Source organism: Meriones unguiculatus, chromosome 12 (assembly GCF_030254825.1).
Source record: "Meriones unguiculatus strain TT.TT164.6M chromosome 12, Bangor_MerUng_6.1, whole genome shotgun sequence".
Lineage (NCBI taxonomy): Eukaryota > Metazoa > Chordata > Mammalia > Rodentia > Muridae > Meriones > Meriones unguiculatus.
In genome coordinates this window covers 26,200,124-26,223,985 of record NC_083360.1, presented here as the reverse complement: position 1 = coordinate 26,223,985, position 23,862 = coordinate 26,200,124, and the positions used below count along the sequence as shown (strand labels likewise).

At 48.3% G+C, this 23,862-nt stretch overlaps 1 protein-coding gene across 7 annotated transcripts in view; it reads right to left on the bottom strand.

Annotated features, from left to right (window-relative positions):
• Window positions 1-23,862, bottom strand: part of Slc2a9 (solute carrier family 2 member 9) — a 147,248-nt gene that overhangs the window by 46,301 nt on the left and 77,085 nt on the right. For 5 of the 7 annotated variants that reach the window (XM_060365398.1, XM_060365395.1, XM_060365397.1 and 2 more), the window contains 2 exons: window positions 8,862-9,049; window positions 1,274-1,384 (listed from right to left, as the gene is read on the bottom strand). In XM_060365398.1, the coding sequence (XP_060221381.1) occupies window positions 1,274-1,384; window positions 8,862-9,049 (299 nt within the window). The remainder of the gene's footprint in view (window positions 1-1,273; window positions 1,385-8,861; window positions 9,050-23,862) is intronic. The other 2 variants (XM_060365400.1, XM_060365399.1) reach the window with 1 other exon arrangement.

Sequence of the window (23,862 nt, the reverse complement as noted above, 5' to 3'; positions counted from 1 at the left end):
CCCTACCATCACTTAGTGTCACTTAGTCCATGAGGTAGGGACATGTCCTTACAGAAAAGGGGAACTTGAACCACAGAGACATCGAACAACTTGCTCAGAAGGAGCAGAGCTGGGATGGGAACCTGGTCCATCCATGTTCTGAGTAGAGATGCCAACAACCCCATCTTGTGGGTGAAGGCTAAGAAAAGGAAGCGGGTCACAGGCTTTGGGGGGCTAATACAGTCTTCATTACCATAGGAGATGCTCATACAGACTCTTTTCTGGCTGTGTGGTGCACCCCATTAAAGCCGTCAGATCGATAGTAGAAGGGAATCCATTCTGCACCAGCTGCTGGTTCAAAAGCAGGACCCAGGCTTCGATGCAGACGAGCCACGGCCTCCCAGGCTCAGAACAAAGCTGTAATCAGAGTAAAGTGGGCATCCCCCAGGCTGCCCCATGCTGATTAGAGGGAACCTCTTTATTTTAAGTTTTTCTGGATTTTTACAATTTATGCTAATAAGTTGGTATTGGTTTCTTATAGCAACAACAACAAAAACAAAACAAACAAACAAAAACAAACCACCCCAGGATGACTGAGTTCTGTTGATCGAAGTTGGAATAAATAATGGGATTGGTGCAGTTAACAGCTGGAGACAGGAATTTGGTGACACGTGCAGATGGCAAAGCATTTAAATATTTTCCCTCTGACAAAAGAGCAGATCAGTAAAGAACCTGAACATCACTCATCTACATTTTTAATGGTGTCCATTTTTAAGAAGTAGATTGTTAGAATGATCTAAGAAGGCAAGGAGAAAAATTGAGTCTATTGACAAGTCACCACTCCACTCTCATCAGTGGAGATCAGTGAGGGAGCCTGAATACGCAAGCATCTCTACTGAACCCATACTCTGCCATGTCAGCGACATCAACTCATTCCTCTTTCATTTCTGAAGAACCAGGAGCATACTATGTGTCTACAGAGTGAAGCACAGACCACACTCCCACAAGAAGACTGATGTGAACTTTATTAAGAGAACAGCTAAGGCTCAGACAGCTTGAGAACACTGTCTAGCACCACACAGCCAGAGCTATGGGGCTCAGCTTTGACTGGAGACCCGAGGAATTGAGATACAGTGCCTAGGTGGGCTAAGGGTCCATAGAGCATGAGCCTTTCTCAAATCCAGGCAGGGTCTTCTGACAAGACCCACCCTCGTGAAGCAAACCCTGTTAGTTTCCCTGGATGCCCATGAGCCATACAGCCCCTATGGCAATCTCGGAGCTCTTGGTGACTTACAGAGAAGATGGCAGCCAACGTCTCGATTCCACCTGTGCTCAGGGTGATGTACGGGATCTTGTCCTGAGGGATCCCAGCTTTCCTAAAGATGCTGTTGGTGTAGAACCATATCTGTAATTCGGAAAAGAACAAGGACGATCATCAAGAGACCCCAGCCTCTTCCCAAGGTTAGACCAAGGTGTGAGGCTCTCCCTGAATCCAGACTCAAGCGTGGGCTGCCCCATGTGGACACATGGTTCCCTTCCTTTTTCACTAACAGACTCTTGCATTCCTGGAAGTGACATCTGACCACCCAAGACACTGCTTCCCATACTGCCTTGCGGTGAGGTAGCAACGGAAACATTGGTGGGACTGGCAGGAAGCTTCCTGTTACTTTAGTCCTATATTTATTTATTTTTTTGTGAGTGTGGTAGAGCGCACATCCGCCAGTGTGTGTGTTGGGGGAATGGAAGTCAGAAAAAAATCATAGGAGTCAGTTCTCTTTCCACCATGTGGGACCAAGGGATTGAACACAGGTCAGACTTGGCAGCAAGAACTGTTACTGGGTGAACCGTCTCACTGGCCACGCCTTCTCCCTCCTGCCCTTACTTCTTCCTCCTCTTCTATTAAAGAAACACTATCATAGAGGTATGCTCTCACATTTGTTTTATTTTTGTCCACTCTCCCTTCTGTGGCCAGCATCGTGAATGTAATGGCTGGACCTCAGTAACTCTTTTGGGTCATTAGCTGGCCTTGGTTAAATATGCTCTGCGAGAATCAGAAACTTTCTGCTTCACAGGACATTTTACCATCACCCGGTAGAAACTGCTGTGATAAATCTACAGCAGTACACACAGTACAGATGATGTTCCAGTGGTCTGTGTAACTGTACGTGCACAGTCAGGTCTAAAGCAAACTCCAACTCCCCAAACCCCCAAAGACAGGCCAGATATCCAGAAAGGACCTCAACCTGGATTGTAGGAGGATTTCTGGCAGTTAGATAAAAGCCAGAATTCCTCTGGAGTTTGTGAAACTGGTTCCCAGCTGTCAGAAGGGGCTGTTTCCATTACCTCTGGCAGAAGGGACATCTGGATACCTGTGGTACCTATCAGCATATCAAAGCTGGTGCTGGCCTCTGGCTCCCTAGGTGTCACAAGTACCTGTTACACATTTCAGAGTCTATGCTAGCATCCTGCCCTTCTCGCCTCCTCCTAGCCTAAACTCCTTCCATCTCATGGGATTCCTCTCCTAGCTACTCATCTTCCTCATAGCCCTGACGTTGTCACTATTCAACCTCTTCCTCCTACTCAAGCTCTCTCTCCTCTCTCACTACCCATTCACTCTCTTAATTCTACTCACTCTCATGCTCTTTCTCTCTCACACTATGCTCTATCCTCTATCTCTTGCCATCCCACTATCTCCACTATTCTGTCCCATTTTCCCACTTTCCTAGCCCCGGCCATGTCCAGTCTGTTGGCCATGTTTGGTCTTCTACTTTCTCTCTCTGTGCTGGACTCTCCAGATGCTTCTAGCTGTTCTCTCTCTCATATCTACAACAAAAACCTTAGCCATATCATGGATCTGTCATGTCAGCAGTTTCTCCCCTGCACCCCCTCCCATACAGAAACACCGGGCCTGTGCAGTTCTTGGCAGAGCCACTGATGTCCACAGCTCTGGTGTCAGGCACAGCCCTGGCTATACTGCTCCCATGCTTGTGTGAGGAGACATGTTTCCTAACATGTCTTGTTACAAACACTTGTTTGAGAAGCTATTCATGCCCTAGGCAGTGAGAATCAGGACTAACTTGTATCCAACAGCTGGTTAGGTTTGCGGTGACAGGTCATTCTTCCTAGCATTTCCCAAACACCCAGAGACATGGTACAAATGAGTTACTGTCCTGATCCTTGGCCTCCCTTGGCAGAGATGCTGTCTAATGTTCACAGGAAGTAAAAAGGTGCTGCCCTGTGTTATCTGCTTCCCCACTGAGTGGGGAGGGGAGGCAGGACTTGAGGTTGCCAGAATAAATGTTGGCTGCCACACTTGCAGGGCAGAGACAGCACCTCACTAGCCCACCAGCTCCTGCAGCTCTGAGGTAATCCGTCATTCCAAACCCTCAGTGTCCCTAGATTGGTCACACATGTTCCTTCCCCTTTGGTAGCCATGGTCTCCCAGACCCAGACCTAGATACTGTGGGGTCACAGGCTCAATTAAGAGATGTTCTTTACTGTCACCCTAGGTTTTACAGCCATGATGCCTTCCACTAACGGAGACAGAACTTCTAATCCCCATCCACACTTGGTGTATATGTTACTGTAGAAGCTATTCTCCAGCCCCACGCCATCTCCAGCTCCTCTGCCCTCCATGACCCTTTTCTTCTCTAGTTTCCATTCTCCCTGAAGTGGCACAGCTGTGGACATCCTCAGAAAGTTGAAAGTCAGTGGTGAGAGTCACTGGGCATAATGTTCTGTGTTCATTGTAGCGTGGCCGTGAAGAGGGCTGAGCCATCTTGCTAAATACATCTAGACATCAGTGGGTAGGAGCTGTCCCTCACCCCCCAACCCCAGCCTGGAGCCTTTGAGGCAGTCTTGTCTCCTTCTGCCTGATCTATGTAGCACCCTGCCCCCACGCTCATTTCAAGGAGGGGGAGGTGACTGCCTTCACCTTGACCTCTGTGTGAACTGAAGGTGATATGATTGGAGAGTTTGAGAGTTTCATCCCTGTGGAATGAAGAAGGAAGAGCCTGGAATGCTCAGAGTTGTGGAACCACAGAACCAGCACTGCCCTCGTCTCACCAAGTCAGCATGAGCAATTCCCTCCACTAACCTCCCCTTTTGCAGGTTGCCCCAGGTTCCCTACTGCAGCAGTTCTAACATGCTGAAGCATCCAGGAAAAGCCTTTGCAGAACAAACATAGATGGTTTGGTCTAGATGGTTCCATCTCTCAATGGAGATATGCAGACTCTTCAGGGAAAAGAGCCTGTGCTACCAGTCTGTGTGGGAGGCACCTTTTTGAAGGTGCATGCCTGTAGAGCCTCACAGGGACAGAGATGGCATCTTCCTGAGTATCCTAGCACCTAACTCTTAGCTCCTGGCATAGTGTTTTGATGAGGCAGTATGCCATGGCATCATTCTAGCCCTTCATAGCTGTGAAAAGACTGAAGAAAAAGCAGGGGCCACTCCCTATACAATGACACCAGAATGGAGAGGGGCCTCCTAGGAACCCACTTTTCTTGCAGTACATGCCATGACACAGACCCCTCTACTGCCACCTGTGGCTCCCTGTATCTGCTCTTGGCAGTAAACACAGTGGCCATGGGCTAAGAGATGTGATCTGACTTTGCCAACAAATGTCGATGCTGGCCTCACCTTTGTCCAGCATATTAGTGACTACTCTGGTGGTGACCAAACATCTGCCAAGAAGTAACTTAAGGGGATAGTTTTGGTTGTTTCATTTTGGCTCATGGTTTGAGAGGGTACAGTCTATTGTGGCATGATTCATGGAGGTGGGACTCCTCCCAATCTCAGAGGTGAAGGAGTAGAAAGCAAATAGGAACCTGGGCTGTGACCCCTAAGACCTGTCCCTCCTGCTCCTCCTACTCATCTCGATCTTCTAAGCTGTCTACCATTTTCCCACACAGCACCGCCACCTGGGGACCATGAGCCCTAGCACATGGGGACAGTCTACATTCAAACTACAATGCCCAGAGCAAGACAATGCTGAGCTGGACGTGCTTGCTGGACATGGTGAGCGGAACTGTGGTCCCTCCAAAACATCACCATCCCAGAGTCTGGGAATCTGAGCTTACATGGCAAATCTGACTGTAAACATGGTCAGGCTCTTGGCGCAGCAGTTCTCCTGGATGGCTTGAGTGAGATGTAGATGGCATCACTCTTTATAAAGGGGAAATGGAGAGGCAGAGCTGGAGAGAGAAGATGTAGAGCTGGAAGAGGAGGAAGGGGAAGAAAGCAAACATACTGCATTGCTGCTCACTCTGAAGATGGAGGAAGGAGGCCACAAGCCAAGAGAAGGAGGCAGCTCCTAAAAAGCTGGGAAAACAGAGGGATGGATTTTCTCCTGGTGTGTCCAGGAGGAGTGTGGCTTGATTTGATTTGAGGACCTCTGACCTCCTGAGCTATACGATGAAAAGTGCTTTGATGTCAGTGCTGTGATTTTTTTCTTAATGTCCAGTGGTGACAAGAAATGCATACACCAGAAAAATGTAATTCATTTATATTACGCTTCGTCCAGGGGTGGGTACTTTCCACGTACAGTGATCTAGGGCACTGTTTTGAGATCTAGGAGGAAAAGGCCTGCTCATTTATTAAACTTCTTTTGGTTGCTCTCTCAGGCTTTGCCCCTGCTGGGCAGATCCTGCTTGCATTTTCTGTGTGTCCTGTTCTGGTCCTTACCCAGTTAAAAGCATGAGTGCTTTCCCCTGCCCGTTTTTGTTCTATCAACAGCTTTGCCGTGAAACAACAGGATTGGCTACAGACCAGCATGTGCACAGACTAAGGGTCTCTTGGCACTAAACCAGCTAAAATAGGTAGGGTTTGAAAATGGCCACACACAAGAAAAACACAAGGAATTGCTACCCAATGAGAGCCCTGAATTAACTCAGATGTTAGTTAACCTGTCACCATTCCTTGTATGTGTGTGTGGTATGTGTGTGAGCACACACGTGTGTGCTGCATGTATGTGTAAATAAGAGGTGAACCTCAGCTGTCATTCCAGGTGCATCCACCTTGTTCTTTGAAGCAGGGTCTCTCACCAGCTTGGACTTGCTGATTCAGGTAGGGTGGATGGATGATAGGTGGGCCCTGGGATCCACTTGTTGGTCTCCAGGTGCTGGCATTACAGGCATTTGCCACCATACTGGCTTTTTTTTTTTCTTTCATGTAGGTCATGGAAATGAAACTCAAGCCCTCATGCTTGCACACAGTAAGGACTTTACTAGCTGGGCCATCTTCCCAATTCACAGTTCCTTCTTAAAGAGTCTCTTTCTGTTGACAAGAGGGAGAGGGTGGGAGAGGGCTAACAAAAATCTTGAAGGCCCTTTTAGCCTCACTTTATCTTAAATTTAAAATTGCTGCTCTAAGAGGCCACATGGTTGAGCAATGTGCTGTTAGTGTCCTGCTGGATTGGCTGAAGATAACATTGCTGACATGTAAGTTATGAGAATGGCTGCTCGGGCTACCCTGTGTCAAAGCCCCAACCCCCTCTGCTTCTGTCTCCAGAATGTCTGGATCAGTGTGCCCCCCCCCCTCCCAGGCCAGCTCTCCTTTGCAGGAACTTGAATCCACTATGGCTGAAAACCTTGACTCTTGACTCTTGACCCTGACTCATAGGTGACTGAAAGGGAACAAACTTCTCCACATGGACAAGGAATTTTGGGGTAACTAAAGGCTATTAACTCAGTGTGGGCACAACCCAGAGAACACAGAAGCCAACAGGGACTCTGGCATTGGTGGCCTGAGCAATACAGAAGGTCTATTTAGTAGGGTGGTTCTCAGCCAGGGTAACTTGACCCCCAGGGTTGCAACTGAACAGGGGGCCAGGATGACACTAAACATCCTGCAACCTCAAAACTGGTTTCCAGTCTAAGATATGAATGGCTCAGAGTTGGGAAGGGCCCGGCCTAGTGCAGGTGCTGGGGGATCAGGGATGGAACCAGACATGACTTGACAGGGCAAACTCCACACTCCCTCGACCCTGAGCTGTTTCTAGACCACAGTGTCTTTCTCATCTAAAAAGTACATATGATGCCAGCCGCCCACCCTGGAGGACTTCCTGGGAACAGCAAAAATGGGAAGGTGCATGGCAGTATTGGCCAGTGTCTCCCAAGGGATCATAGCCATCAAAATGAAGGGACAAAGCATGTTTTAAAGCCACCTACTGTTTTTATCTGCTGAGTTCTTGGCTATGGCCTCTGGGGTATGGAGAAAAAGGCTGCAGCACAGGAGAGGGCCTGGACCCAATTCGACGTGCCAGGCTTGCGGCTGGCATTTACCACTACCAGTATGAGTCCCTATGGTCTATAAGATAATCTGAGGGGATACTGAGGACATTCCCTGCTTGAGGCTTAACTTGAAGTTCAGACAATTGGTGCTCAAATCTCTATACAGCATCTAGCTATATAGACATTTTCCTTTGAGAAAATGTCTCTGTACTTTACAGTGGGGTCTGAAGGACAGCTCCACTGATCAGGACCACAGCTAAGCACAAATTCAGGCCACAGGAAGCAGGTGGCTCAGGTTTCTGGCTATAGGTTCATGGTAACATCGAGGTGGGAAGCTGGGTCTCTGAGTTAGTCTGGAGCTCTTTGCCCTGTGTCAGGGAAAGAAAGTGAGCTGGGAAGGTGCAAACAGTCACCAGCCTACAGCTCACCAGACAGATTTTTTTTTTCTGGTACAACTCTATGCTGTTGGGCTTGAAGACACACTGGCATGGTTCATCCATTACAGAATATATGGATGGGAAGTTAGGTCCTGGTGGAGGAGATGGGTCTGCCCAGTACTGTCATGGCTCTCCATCTAACTGCCTCAGTAAGTGTAAATTCCATGTGTTCTTAAGACTCTAAGTATGAGCCTTCATAGACAGTGCACTCTTGAGAGTCTGATACACCTGACCTTGAACTTGTCTAGGGAAGGAAACTACAGAATGGGCGGTAGCCACCCTGGGCCTAGGCTGAGCTCTTAATGCCACTACTTCACTTCGTTCTTCTCATGTAACCGGACTGAAAACAAAGCAAAAATCTCTATGGAACAAAGTGATCTCATTTTACACCACAATTTCCGAAAACAGAATCTGGAGTTGTTGAAATTAGGCAGAACCTGTGACTGCTGTTTTCTTAGGCAGCCACCACCGCCCTTCTGGACAGGAGGCTTGCGGTCACTTCCTCTCCCACCCACTCACCACCAGGATGATAGTTGGGGGTGCCAGGCTCTCATTGAGCAGGTACAGCCTCCTCTGGGCTCTCTGGAGGCCCTGCCTACCCTTCTCTCCCTCTGTTAGATGCTCTCAGTGCTGTGTACCTGGAAGCCTGTCTGCATCCCTTCATGGATGGAGAACCGACCACACCCCGAGGCCACACATTCCACTCAGTTTCCCAGAAGCAACAACACTTCTCAGATTTCGGGGTTTTACCTTCTGGGACACTGGAGAGAGCTAGAGGCCTTAGCTCAGGCTCCAACAAGCTGAAGCCAACACAACCAAGACGGCTTCCATTTAAAGCATATCGGTCCTCTGTCCCTTGGACTTCCTGTGTCTGTTTATTGTACACCACGACTCTTAAATATTTCCAGGGACACACAGTAAAACAACTGGTGACAGTGCAGGAGACAGCCTTGCAGGCTGCTGAACCGGACACTGTGGAAAAGTCTGCTCCCTACCCTTCTAGCACATCCTCCAGAGGTGAGAACTGAGGACCAGCCAAGTCCCACAGATGTTCAGAGGCACAGCCTTAGTGGAGGCTTATAGAGCTGGGGCTTACAGTCAGGCATCCAGGCCTCACACACTGAGCCACCCGCATTCTGGCCTCCCTCACTTTCTCTGTTGGTGTTGATGCTGGTGTGTGTGTATATGTGTTTGTGGGTCGAGGCGTTGCACTCACCGCATTGAGTCCGCATAGCTGGTAGCTGGCCATGGTGATGACGACAGTGATGACCTGCCAGCGGACAAAGGGTGCCCTCAGAAGCTCCAACACGGACACCATGCGGAGGTTCCTTTGCACACGTTTCTCGGCCAGGGCCTCCTCCAGCTCTCGGGAGACATCTGCTTTGCCCAGAAATGTTTGGAAGGCTGTGAAGAAGGACCGGCAGGGATTGGAATGTTGGCCATTTAGGTTGCTGGCCCTGAGCGGATGGGCCCCTCTACCTGGACATACACTAGTCAGAGACCCTTGATCTCATGGACTCTGAATAAAAACTATGTTTATAAATTGGGAGATAGCAGCTCAGAGACACACAAACTTCCCTGAGGTTACTGAGTGGCCTGAAATAGAACCTGGCTCTCTCGACCACCCCCACCCCAGAAAAGCAGAGCATGCCCAGCATTCAAATCCATCTCCCAGGACATTTGTCACCATTTATCTTCTATATATAGTCCTGCCCTTCACAGCTGGAGACAAATTACAGCATGTTAAACCTTGCTTAGAGATTGCTCGCTGGAACTGCTATTCCAGTGAGCATTCATTGAGCACCTACTGTTTGCCTGGCCCATTCTCACTGGGAGTGTCTGGAGGGAGGTCAATGGCCACCTGGCCATAAGTTGACTAACCCCAAAGCTGCCTCTATGGGTAGAAAAAGATTGAACCTAATAACCCTCATTAAGGCCCATTCCATGTGACCCCCTGGGATGTGGATGCCCAGAGTAGAATAAGTCTCAAGCAGGAGATCAAAGATCCACACGTTTTCTTGATGAATGTATTTCCAAGCCAAGTACTGCAAATTTCCAGCCATCTGAGGAACCATATTTTAACCCTCGTAAAAGCAGATCCCCGAGATCCTAACAGCCAGGTCACACAGCATGCTTTCAGAGTGGAGGTTTGCATATTCATTGTCCCCCGTCCTCCCCCACAGGGAAAGGTAGCATTGTCGATGGCTCCTGTGGACAGCCCCATTCCACACACAGCAGGCGCTGTCCTTAATGACACAGCTCCTGCACCTTAGGCGTGTGAAATTGTTCTTTTTAAGCAGAAAAGTAAAGTGGCTAAGTCTATTCCAGATCTTCCAGGCGGCGAGCTCAGGAGCACTTTGGAGGTACTGCAAGCTGCTTCTAAGCATCTCTCTGGAAGCTGTGATTTAATGCTTTTGCCAGCGCTGATTAAGGGTGTAGGGGAGAAGTGGCTAGATTTGTACTGCACATGGAACCACTGCGTTTTAAATTTGTCTCCTAAGTTCAAAATGCAACATCCGTGTCATAAAACAAGTCTAGAGTTAGCAAGCAGGAAAATATTTCTCTCACCACCTTGATATGCATATTTTCATTACAATACATAGAAAGCTTTATCCCCTACCCTTTTCACCTTGAAGCTTTCAGCCAAATCCAATGCACAAAGCTCATCAGAATTTCTCTGCATAGTCTTGGCCTTGCTGACAGCCCTTGGGTCAGGCTCTCTCACTTCCTGCACCTTCTCTTCCCAGCATCCACCACCTCCTGCACTGTTATCGAATCTCTAAGCACTCTGCCCCCCCCCCCCGATCTCCTTCTGTCAGCACCAGAGAACAGATGCCAGGGTAATATTTGTTAGCATGGCTCAGATGGTCACTCTAGAACCTTCCCTTACAATAGGGGTCTCCACTTTGGTACCAAGAACTTCTTGGGCGGAGTAGCTGCAGTGGGGACCTTAGTGCATGGCAGGATGGTTGGCACCAACCCTAGATTCTACCCCCAACTGTGACAATCTAAAAGACCTCTGGATATTGACAAATACCTCATGGGGTGAGGCAAAGAACAGTAGGCTCCTGGATCCTCCCAAGGAGATAGGCACACACACACACACACACACACACACACACACCTACCCCACCTTCCAGTACAGGATAGTCCTCAGGACCCTGACCACTGGGCAACCCTTTTACTAATTTGTAGCTAGGTTTGAGGCACATGGTTCCTGCTTTCTACCATTGCTCTAGACAATGGCACTGTTGTTGGGGATTTGGTTTATTTGGTTTTGGGCTCTTGCTATGGTGTCAGACCCTCTCTAACCAGAGATGAGATATTCTTCTGTGAGTGGCAAACTGGGGCTAAGCTGTAAGGAGTTGGTAGTGAAGGGTATCCCAGGCTACCAGAGTAGGGGAACCTTCGGCAGCTGAAAAACATCCTGTGATTTGAGCTATGCAGACGCCCTTGGGTACAGGTGGCCCATTTCTCTGTTCTCTGACATTTTGATGCCTGTCCATCTTCTTGTGCCCTGAGCTCTAGCTCAGTCATCATCTCTTCTGGAGAAGAGCAAGCAGAGAAGTGCAGGCATGCCTCTGGGGTGGCGTGGGGCTCCAAGGACATCCTGGGCTAAGTCAGGGTGGGGGTGCAATAGTTAGGCTTCACTGACCATAAGACTGAGTTTAGAATCATTTAGGAGACATGCTTGTGTCTGTAGGGGAGTTTCTAGATGGACCTAACTAAGGCAAGAAGACTCACTTAGCTGTGGGTGGCACCATCTGTGGGCTGGAGTCCTACAGTAAATAAAAGGGGGAAGCAGCTGCCTCCAGCCTTCATCTCTCTGCTTCCTGACCAGATGTGACGTGACAGCTGTTTCCTCATGTTCCCGCCACCGTGGCTACTGAAGCTCCTATTGTCCTGCCTTCCCCATCACGACGGACTGTGCCCTCAAACTGTGAGCCCAAATAAGACCTTCCTTCCTCACGTTGCCTCCCGTCAGGTATTTTGTTACTGACTAATACAGAGGGAGAGGCTGACATTTCTGAGAGCCCGGAAGGTGCCTGCCCTGGGAGCCGAGTTCACAGTAACAAAACTCAGCTCTCCAGTCCCATGATGCTGTATGACTTTCTCTGAGGAGACCAAAAGAAACATCTCCTCCAGATGGGAGAACATCAGCAGACCAAAGAAAGGACTTTGTTCAAGTCCAGCTTGGTGAACCAATGAGCTTACTAGAGCTATTTATAGGAGCATGGGGCATTTCAAACACAGATACAACACTGAGACACCCCACCTCAGCAACTGTTTAACTCTCACAGAATGAGACTGGAATCCCAGGGAGAGGCAGGCCCTCGTTAAGGTCTTGTAGGGGTCTTGTGATTCTCTCCGCGCCCTCCACAAGAAGGTGTTACTAGGTCCGAGCTCTCGTGAGGGTCATCATGGATGCTTTGCTTCAAGATGAGTGGTACTGTCATCGTGTTCAACTTGGGGAAACCGTACATGACACGCTGCTCAGTCTCATTGACTTATTCCAGTGAGACTGACAGAACTTGTGGCCTTCTCCTTGCCATGTCTGTCCCCTGTGTCACTGTGGCAGGTGCTGGCCAAAGCCTTTTGCAAGTTTCCACACCCATGCTTTGTCAAGACTGTCCCTGCATAAGGGACATAACTCAGTGTTTGATCCCCAGTAGTGAGCACCCATGGGGTGTCATGGTTAATGTTGGAACAAAAAAAAAGCAGGACACATAGATTCCTGGTGCCATACTGTCTCCCAAAGTGGTTGGGTTGTCAGGTGAGGGTAAGGGGTAGAGTCCTGGTCACCACAGCTGAACCTGCCTCTTGATAAGTCACCAACTTCCCATATATCTTTTTTCCAACTTTACTTCCCTGCCCCACTTCCTGCCTGGCACCCTTACTCAAAGAAGCCCCCAATATGTCCTCAAAATCTGGGCCTGAAGCCAGTCACCTGTTCTAAATGCCCTGTGGCCACAGACAGATAGACATCACATCTCTGAGCCCTGCTGATTCCAATTTTTATTCTAATTATTATATTGTATATTTAATCTTAACTGCAGGATCTTACTGTACATCCTAAGCTGGCCTCAAACTCAGGAGCCTCCTGCTTCAGCCTCCTGGATACTGGAATTATAGGCATGCGACTCTGTGCTGTGCTTTGATTCCCTGACTTTCATCTCTAGAGCCCAGGAACTCCTCCCTGGAAGGCTGAAGCCCAGGCCTCAGCATCTCCAGTGGGGAGATGGTTAGCCTGAGGGTCTCTTCTCCAAGGTAACCAGGCTATGGCCTATATAGGATCCCTTTCTCACAAGATCCAGCTGAAGGTTCTCATCTGCAGCACAGAGCTCTGACTGAGTTCCCCATTCCTTGCAGCTTAGGATGCTGCAGCTGGAGAAGGCACACTCCCCACCCCAACTCCACAGACTTGCCTCTGTGCCTGGCCTGTGGTGTCCCTCTCCCTGGAGCACCCACCACTTTGCCTGCCTGGAACATCCCCTTTCTGAGAATGTGCCAAGCGGATACACCTTCCAGAAAGCCTCCTCTTCCCGTCAGGGCTAGCCCATGCCCCTTTCTCATCAGCTTCCGTTGTCCCTCCTGTCTGTCTCTCTGGGGGAACGTCTTTCACTCTTGACTAGGATGAGCCGTCTTCCTGCCTGTAGTGTTTTACCCAATGGGTAATCTCCTTCAACAAAGGGACATTATAGAGGACCCTGCAATATGGTGAGAAGGATGTGAGTCCGGGAACCAGGATGGCTTAGGTTTCACACCCTTCCTTGCCTCTCTCGTGTGACCCCGGGCTAGTTAACCATTCCTTCCATCTGCTATGCTTGATTCCATGAAATAGACATGACAAGGCCCAACTATCCGTTTGGGGATTAAAGCCCCTTCACCCACAGAGCTGGTACATAATTGATGTTCAACAAATAATGATTACCATTCTCATTTGTGCGGCTGTTGTGAGCGTACATTCCACTGACATGCTCTGAATGAATGAATAATTGAACACAGAACTCCAGCCACAGGGAACAGGGAGCATGACAGAAATATGCATGTGGAGAGCAGCAACCAAGCAAGAAGAATAGGAGGATTTGGGTTAAATGTCTACCAAATTAAGTCAGCAAAGAAAGCCATAAATATCCCAATTGGCCTCGCTGTTCTAGCAGCTGTGTCTTGACAGCCAACTCCCATGACAGCTTATGAGGAGACTGAAAGTGAGCTTGCATGCCTTACCCAGGGCCTCTGAAGGCCATGCTGCTGGTGTGAGCTTCATCCTGGCCTGGAGAAGCCCTGGTGTTTTGGACCCTGTGGGGACTCACCAGCCTTGTGGGTGTTAGTACCAGCAGCTCACTTTGTGGGAGACCACATAACCCTTGCCTGGACTCTGAATCCTGTGCCAGGAAGTGGGAGAGCAGCTTCCAGTGCTCTGACTCTTTGAACAAGTTCATCTGGTGTCCCTTCCCTAGGGCCATATGCTTGCCATCTGGAAGAAAGGGCTTTGAATGCTGTGGGATGGGGTATGACCAAAACCTGGGAGATTGTAGGGAGAAGAGCTCTGCTTTTCCAGCTACTGTGGTTGGCACTCAACTTTCAGGTCCCTTGTCTGATTACTGGTTCTATCAAGCTCTAAGGAGCACCTGTCTCTTGTGGGTTAAAAGGGGGCTTCTGATCAGGAAAGGCTTTGAGCTAATTAACAGAAACCGAGGCCTCACAAAGTCCATGCTTGGAACACTCCCTGAGTTGCTGATCTGTTCCTGGTACTGTGCCATGCACAGATGGAGGATCAAAAGCTACAGAGTCTGGGGAGGTGGTATGCCTACTGCATAGTCTTAGGTGTGTTCCATCCAGTGGCTTGAATGAGAATGGCCCTCATAGGCTCATGTTTGAATAATTGTGGTTGGATTGTTTGGGAAGGGACAGGTGGGTGTGGCTTTGTTGGAGAAGGAATCACTGATAACAGGCTTTGAGGTTTCAAAGGTTCATTCCCAGTTCACCTTCTGCCTCCTACTTGAAGATCAGGATGTGAGCTCTCAGTTGTTTCTGCCACCATGACTTTCCTTGGCCATCAAGGCCCCTAACCCTCCAAAACCATAAGCCCAATTAAATGCTTTCAAGGTGTTTCATCACCACAATAGAGTGGAAGTAAGGAGACAGGAGCTCCACAAGAAGACTAACAGAGTCAACTAACCAGGGTCCAGGGGAGCTTGTGGAGACTGAAGCACCAAGCAAGGTCAATGCACGGACTGGACCGAGGCCCCTGACACAGATGTAGCCGATGGCTAGCTCAGGCTTCATGTGCTTCACCTGGGTTCCCTAGTAAGTGGAACAGGGGCTGTCTCTTACATGGACTCTGTTGCCTGCTTTTTGATCACCTTCCCTTTGGTGGGGCAGCCTTGCCAGACCACAGCAAGGATGCACTCAGTCCTGATTCAAGTGCTGGAGTGGGGGGGGAGAGGAAGGGAAGGTGGAACTGGGAAGAGAGGAGGGAGGGGGCTATGATTGGGATTAACGTGAATAAATAAATTAATTAATTAAAAAAGAAAAATAACTAATACTTCACCATTGCATAAGCATGCCACCTTTTTACACGTGGGTTTTGAGTTATCTCTGTACTAGAAAAGGCTGCATGTTTTCTTGGCCCAAATACTGGCTGAAATCAGTTGTTAGGGTAGGGTTGGGTACATATGCTGCTTTCTGTCTGGGTCTTTACATGATGGGTATGCCAGGTCTATGGATCAGTCCCCACCTCAGGACCTCATTTTACCTAATTACCTCCTTACATGTCCATCTCCAGGCACAGCCACACTGTAGGCCTAGGGTTCTGATGTGAATTGGGGTTCACAGAGTTCACTCCATAACACCCGCTGAAGTTTTTTTTCCATTGTTGTCACAGATTTCTGAGCCCCAACATTCTGCCTGTCTACATTGGGCCGGACTTGCAGCCCTGAGCTCTTCCAGATCAGTAAAGTGGTGTCTGGAGCTGAGCATGTGCCTCCCAGAGCTGAGGCCAATCACAGCACAACTCAGCCCTTCAAATAATCCCCATGATACAGTTCTCTGCATTAAAAACACAGAGAACTGGAATGGGGGGGGGCTCCATCCCAGGATGCTGCCCATTAACTGTGGGTCCTGAATAAAATCATCCCTGCCTCAAGCCATCTTCCTTAAGCTTGATGTGGCCAATGTGATGATCTGGTGTCTGCAAAGGCCACTTGTGCCTATGGCCTGACTGTGCAAAAGCATCATATATAAGCCAGGGCTGATGGTTCATCTCCACTGTCAACAGACTGGATCTAAAATCACCTAGGAGACAAGCTTCTGGGAGTGTCCTTGATGATGTTTCCAGAGAGGTCTAACTGAGGAGGGAAGACCCACCATAAATGTGGGTGATAGCATTCTATGGGCTAGGACTCCAGACTGAAGAAAAGCGGGGAAATGAGAACGTGAGGTGAGCATCAACATTCAAGTCCCTCTGCTTCCCCATCCCCAGAGATGTGAGAGCCAGCCTCATGCTCCTGCCATCTGTCTTCCTGCCACAATGGACTGTGTCTTCTGACCATGACCCAGGCTAATGCTTCACCCCTTACATGGCTCTGTTAGACAAGTAAAGAATGCAGACACTTCCTCAAGACCATTTTCCTCTATTCAATGCCTAGCTTTACTTCCTTGGCATTTCTGTGCTTCGATTTTCTCACCTGGAAACTGGACATAATAGCACTGGGATTGTTGCTAGTACTGAATACCAGCGCACACATCATTAGAATGCTACTTGGCTCCTACTGAGTACTGGGTACTATTAATACACATCAGAGGCTGGAGATGTAGCTTAGTGATAGTGCCCTTGCCTATCATGTGCAGGGTCCCATGTCTGGTCCTCATTACTATGTAAAAAAAAAAATCAATACACTGACAACTATAGTAGGTGCTGGCTACATTCTCCCTCCCGTGACGGGACTACCTTCCTTTCCGTTTCTTTGTCCAGACAGTGGGTACAAAGCACTATAACCATCTGTTGTGCCTTAAGCTGTTTACCTTTTATCATTAGGTACCTGTGAATGTGAGATTTGGAAACAGTCAACTGCTAACGGGTAGTGGTCATGCTGGGGTAGTCAGATGCATCTGACTCCTGTCTTTGTAGACAAAGGAGAACAGAGAATGGATGCTGAAGCACAGTGGGAATGTAAGCATGGAGGAGGCTGGGGGATGCAGCTGTCATCTACACTGTGGGTATGGGAACACGGGGGTTGCTAGAAGACTGAGGATGCAAGGGCACTAAAGATATTGAAGACTAAGGGTGCTGGAGCACTAAAGATACTGGCCACCATCACCAGCTAGCAGAGGAATACGGCTCTGCTGGTATTGCCAGGGCAGGTGCACACTTGAAAGTACACATATGCATGCAGAGACAGACAGACAGAGAGAAAACCCCAGCATCTTATAAAGAGTTGGTTTTTTTTTTTTTTGTTTTTGTTTTTGTTTTGTTGACTCCATACTTCTGGTCCCCAGAACAACTGAACAGAGTCAATTGATGTACAGTTACTTGCTCTGAGCCTGCAGCTTGTGACTCTGTGCTGTGGTGGCAGCCATATATTATCTCTTTGAGTGCTCTTGACCTCTTGCGAAGCCCAGAGTGGTCTGGACGCTTCTTTCCCATGACAAAGCAGGCAAAGGAATGCTATGTGGAACATGCCTGATGACCCTTAGTGATCATGTGCAGAAAGATGTCCTGAGCTCTGCATCATGCACAGTGCAGAACTAAAAACTTTTAAATATAGGAGCTTTGTCAAGCCATTTCCCTTTGATTGCTACTGGTATTTAAGAGCAGGATGTCATGGGCTTCTATTGCAGGCTCAAGGTCCCTTCATTATCCACAGTTGTGATGTCCTCATGGGGTAAGAAGGGGTATAAAAGGAGATGTTGAGCTGTGTACAATTTTATTATGGCTGAGCCTGGAACCTCATAGTCTGTATGAAGGTGTGGGGAACCTCACAGTGTGGAGACGCCAGCAGGGGACTCATTGTTTTCCTTTGTGATCAGTGCATAGTGATACATTGCTTTTGTACAGTTTACTAGTCAGCGAATTGGATAATAATTAGCAAGTTGGAGGATGATGATTTTGTTTTTGATTGAATTAATAGGACAAATATACAGGTATTTTATAAAGAACCCGCCAAGGATTCAAGGTGTGGTGGTGCACGCCTGTAATCCTGGACCTGGAGGAGAAGCAGGGGTACCTGGAGCTCAGGGTCAGCATGGCTACCATGGTGGTTCAAATGAGATCATCCAGAGGCTCATGTGTTTGGATACTCTGACCCCAACTGATGGTGCTGTCTGGGGAGGCTCAGGAGGTGGGGCCTCTCTGGAGGAAGTATGTCACTGGGGGCAGACTTTGAGAGCTTAAAACCTTGCTCTCCTCCCAGTTCGCTCATTTTTTGCTTTGTGCCTGTGGGTCAAGATGTGAGCCCAAAGCTCTGCACTAGCCACCATGCCTGCCACACCTCCCTGCCATGACAGGCTGTTAGCCCTTTGGAGCAGTAAACCCAATGAACGCTTTCTTCTTTGAGTTGCCTTGGTCATGGTATTTTATCACAGCAACAGAAAAAAAAAAAAAAAAGTAACTCATACAGCTACATGGTGAGTTTGAATCCAGCCTAGGGCTATAAGAGACTGAGTAGTAAATAAATAAATAAATAAACAATGAAATAAATAAATAATGAAATCATATAAAATCCCCATGAAATTAAAGATTTAAAAACTAACAATGACAGCACAAACCAAGACGTGACATAGTGAGAATACTGCCTATACTCCAATTACAAGGTGATACAAGCTTTGAAGTCATTGACCAACACTGCCTAACGGAGAGTGTAAAATTAACAAGGAACTAATTTATGTTCTCAAAATAGGGGAGACATTTCTGCAGGAGTGTGAAAGCAGCAATTTCTAAATGAAATCATACAATGAAAGGAGAAATGTTTCTCTCTGGGAGTCAAAATTGTGTGCTCAGATCGTCAGTGAGAATTCTTGTATCTGGACATCTAAAACTGAGTTCAGACCCCACAACCTGTGCAAAGCCAGACATGATAGAGCATGTTTGTAAACCCAGCACTCTTATGTCAAGGTGAAAGGCAGAGACAGAATCCCCAGACCACCATGGCAGACACAGTGGGGAAAAAAACAAGAACAACAAAATCAGAGAGCCTCTCAAATGGGATGGAAGGTGAAGACCAACACTTGAGTTGTCCTCTGACCTCCACGTGCATGCCAGGGCAGGTGCACACTTGAAAGTACACATATGCATGCAGAGACAGACAGACAGAGAGAAAACCCCTAGCATCTTATAAAGAGGGTTTTTGTTTTTTGTTTTAATCCCTGCTCTACAATGATCCAAGTGAATTTCTGTGGGCTTTGCAAAATTGTGCTTGTCTACATAAAGAGTAAATCCTTTTATTATTTCACAAGAACTGACTGACTGACAGTGGGGAAGATGGAAATTTTCTGGCCATGTTTTCACTTTCTCCAGATGCTTTGTCCTGGACACGGAGCTGTGTGAGAAATGAGATGCACTGGGCCAGTAACCTCTTTGCTTCCTGTTGGGTTGTGCAAGCTCATCTTACTGCCAAAGTCAACATTAAAACCTTTCTCTCTCTCTCTCTCTCTCTCTCTCTCTCTCTCTCTCTCTCTCTCACACACACACACACAGGGTGGGGGGAGAAAGCATATTCTGGAGGCTTCTTGGCCTTGTTTAGTTCTCCTGTGACCAACCCCTGAGGTAACAAGGTTAGTGTTGTCATTCTGCAGGTAAGAACAGGGAAGGGACTTGGACTGAGAACCGGTGCCTGAAAGAACAGCCTGGGGGTTCTGTGTGAGGAGGTTGCAGGCTCAGAGGCCAACAGCACAACACATGGGGGACCTACTTAGGACAGATAGGTTGTTTTCATTGGACTTCCGAGCTGCCTCTGAAGGAATAGCTCCCAGAATGCCCTCCTTGGGGGAGGCTGGATGTTTATCTGAGAGGAGTCAACTCCCCACACATCCACTCTGCACAGTATGTGGGCTGGATGGGCTCCTGGCTATGGAAACCATATGGTGTGTTGAAGGCACAGAAGTGTCTGCCCCTGTCACAGCTGTAAGCACCCATCTGTGCTCACAGCTGCCTCACAGCTGGGTGGCAACTGCAGTTGGAAAATGAGCCAGGGACAGAAGAGGCCAGGAGCATCCTGGGGCTAACAGGTGCTCCTGAAGTCTCCTTCTGAACCTCAGTCATGATCCCTGGGAGCTGTCTTAGTGGGCATGAGCTGCTGGAAGGAACAGCTCAGGATGAGGCTCAGACAGTTTCACAGTCTGGAGGTTACAAGTCTGAACAGAAGGTACCATTGAATTAGTTCTCTGAGTTGAGGTGTGACCACCTGCTCTCTCTCTCTCTCTCTCTCTCTCTCTCTCTGTGTGTGTGTGTGTGTGTGATAGAGACAGACATACAGAGACAAAGACAGACAGACAGAGAGAGAGAGAGAGAGAGAGAGAGAGAGAGAGAGAGAGAACATGCATTTGTCTCTCTTCTAAAAGACACAAATAGTCCCCCTCAGGACCCCACTCTCATGAACCCATCTAACCTAGTGACCTCCCAAGAGCCTAGCTCCTGAATGCCATCACACTAGGCCTTAGGATCTTGATATATAAATTTAGGGATGCACAAACCTCCAGTCCCCAAAAAGAACTTGGAGCCAGACCTTGGAACACTGTCTTAACCTTTGATCTCTCCTCCTTTCTTCTCACTTTCTCAATGCTATTCTGCATCCTGAGTTCTGGGCAGACACAGGAGATATTCCTGGCTTTTGCTCATTCAGCCCCCTGCCATCAGTTTCATCAGCATGAACTCTGTGAGCTAAGTCATGGTATGCTGTACCCAGAAGCATGAAGAGAGCTCTCTGGGATTGTATCTTTTCTGCCTGGAGCCTGTGCGGAAGAGCATTTCCTCCATCTCTGTCTCTGGAGAAGGGAGACCCGAGGTACAGAAACTTCTGGGCAGGGAGGTGTTGGGTGTTCAGTACTTCAGATAAGCAGCAGCCACCATGGTGGCTTCTGTTCTCACCTAGCCCTATCAGCATCGGAAGCTGTTGCAAACTCTATAAACCTTGGGACATTTCTTGGCATAGTCTGGGTGTGTGTAGGGTTCTTTCTGTCCTTGGTAAGGTCAGAACAAGATGACAGGAAGGAGGTCTGATGTGAGGGTCCGGGTCCAGAATGGGAACTGCCTGACTCATGTGCCTAAGGATGGACCGAGTTCTCCATTCTGGAAGTATACAGAGGTGCTTGGTGACTACCTCAGTGGTGCTGTGGACTCAGTCTCCAACAGGAAGACAGATGGACAAGGGGGTCTCTGTGTGTGGGAACTCTGGATGATGGGACCAGGTGAAGTGATAGCTTCTAAGGAGGAGGAGACAGAACAGACACTTTCCATTTTAACGTTGACTCCAGGAAGAAATGTTTTCAGGCACAGTGGGGCCCATAGACTGTGCCACCAGGGAATATGGCATGTAACTACAGTGAGGGGGAGATGGTTCCTAACCCCAGAGATCTTTCTTGAGATCAGCATGATCAGTTCTTTCCTGTTCTGAGCTACATGCCCTGGCACAGGTAGCTGTGACCCCCTACCTCTGCAATTCTCAAGGTGATCATGTAGCAGACACCTGGATGCAAGGAGAGCATCACCAACATCCCAGACCCAACCAACGATATTCACCCACCCTGTTGTGTGGTAGGGATTGGGCCACAAAGACCCACCAATTAAGCGAAGCATAGGCAGGACTGCTTCTGCAAGGAGGTTAACCAGAGAGGCAGCACTATCTGGGCTGCATGAGCCACACCAGACCACAGCCATCTCAACACTTACTGCCATTTAACATTTAGGAAACTGAGGGACAGAGAGATTAAGTCCCACAGGAGAGTGGGAATTTCCACTTTTGCATTGCTCTGAGTCTGCGTGGGTGGCACAAGCTTGGGTCAAGCAATGACCTTGATAGGAAGAGTTCAGAGATGAGTTGATCCCCTTCTACACTGCCATGTTTCCTGAACAAGAGTTTAAGGTCACCCCAAAACATAAGGAAGATGCCCCTGCCATGTGCATGATCCAAGTATTGATTTCACTGTGAGGGAATTCCCAAGGCTCTTATATGGCTGCTAATGGCAATCATATCTCCATAGGTGTGGCTTTAATTGGGCCAATTATTATGATGGCCACAAGCTTCTGCTGTGATAGGAGAGAGAGAGCTGGGTTCTACTTCAGCTCTACCTCCATCCCTGAGTGATCTAGACAGTCATGTGGCAGAAACAATTAGGATGAACACAACAGAGACAGAACTGGCAAGCTCCTGGAGGGCCACTCTGAACTGAGACAAATGAGAGGATTGCTGCCATGAATGACAACAATGGGAGGCTTGAGCAAGATTTAAGTCAGTCAATTAAATAAACACATGAGCTTCCTCCCTAGTCTGCCTGCGCTTGATCCAAACACATGCATACACACACACACATGTTCACAGGCTTAGCATCAACCTAACTGCACACATTCCACAGTTATCCTCACTTGATCCATGTCAATCATTTCCTGTACATTCAGCTGCCTTCTCCCCCAGGAAGTTCTTCGCCACTCTTCCCATTATCTATCCTTGGAATACAGGGCCTCTCTCCTTTAGCTGTTGGTACAGGGTGACACTACACTGATCTGTGAGGGCATAAGGTTCCTGGTGGATTCTCTCACCAACTTCAGGCTTCAGTACTCAGGACCCTGACTGACTTTAGTTCTTATCTCATTGTCAGGGCTCTGTGTTCTGGGACATTGATGAGAGAGTCAATGGGGAGACCATTTTTTTTTTCATTTTTTTTTCCTAACTGCTGAAATTGGCAGCTCCTCCTAGAAAAATGACATAACTATTTCCTGTGGCCCAGCCATTGCAGAAGTCAGGTTGGAAGTACTCTGTGTCAGTTACATAATTAACCCGATGAGCTCAGTGCCACACACAGAGTACACAGGTAAGTGTGTTGGCTATTCCTAGCTTCCATGACTGCCCATGTTGCCCATGACTCAGGGCCCCATCCTGCCATCTTGAAAGCCAAGTCCTTCTCATGGGGGTGTCCTTCTGGCTCTCCCTCTGCCTCCAGTTCTACTTTCTAGAAAGACCTTTGTGATTGTACTGTCCCCTTCTAGGCATCCCACACCCTTCCAGTCTGAATCCAGTTGATTGGCAGCCTCAATTCCATCAGTCACCTTTCTTCCTTTTGTCTTGTTCCACCTTTAATCTTGACGGTTGGCAGAAGGGGACTGAGAGCCTCCCAAAGAATTAATACAGCTTACTCTGGGTGGGTCTCCAGATCAAGAGGACTTCGAGGTAAGGAGTAATTTAATCCATTGATGGATTTTTTTTTAACGTAAATAGACCATTGGGACAAGGAAGTTATGTGGAAGATGGAGTGTGGCTGAAGGAAGTGAGCCACCAGCAAGTACGCCTTAGGGAGCTGTCTCTGGTACTGATCCCTCCCTGTGAAGGCTCAGTGCTGGTTTCTGTGCGAGTTGCTTCGCCACATCATTCTACTGTGATGGACACAGGCCTCTAAAACTGGTCTTTTCCTTACAGTGTTTGTATGTAAGTCACAGGGGTGCAAAGTCTGCTGAACACACCAAACAGTGGAGGTCATTTGTAGAGCTGGAAGGCTAGCAGAGATTTCATAAGTTTTCTCTTATAAGGCAGGAATTCAAGGCTCAGAGATGCTTGGCTGCTGAGCCATAGGAAGCTAGCTCAGTCAGTGCCCTGTGTCACTTCACCTGCTTTCTCAGAGGGACCAAGCCACAGGGGAAATGGAAACACCATGTGTCCATGAGGCGATGAGATCAGACACTGCCCTGGCCCTGGACACCTGATGACCACACCAGGCTTTGGAAGGCTGATATGGTCACTGCTATACCTTCAATGATGTACCAACACATGCCCCACTTTAATGTTTCGTTAACCCATTCTGCTCCTCCTCTCATGCCCTACATGAGCTGAGAACTCAGGCTTTGCTTGGACCATTGAAACGTTGTTCTAAAGAAGAGCCAGGACCTCCAGGCTGGCTAGGGCTGAGTCCAGAGAGTCAGACCTGCATGGACTCTCCATGCAGATGCAGAGCTAGATGAAAACACAGGTACAACTGTTGGTCTCAGGGCTCTTTCTTAAAGGATGAGC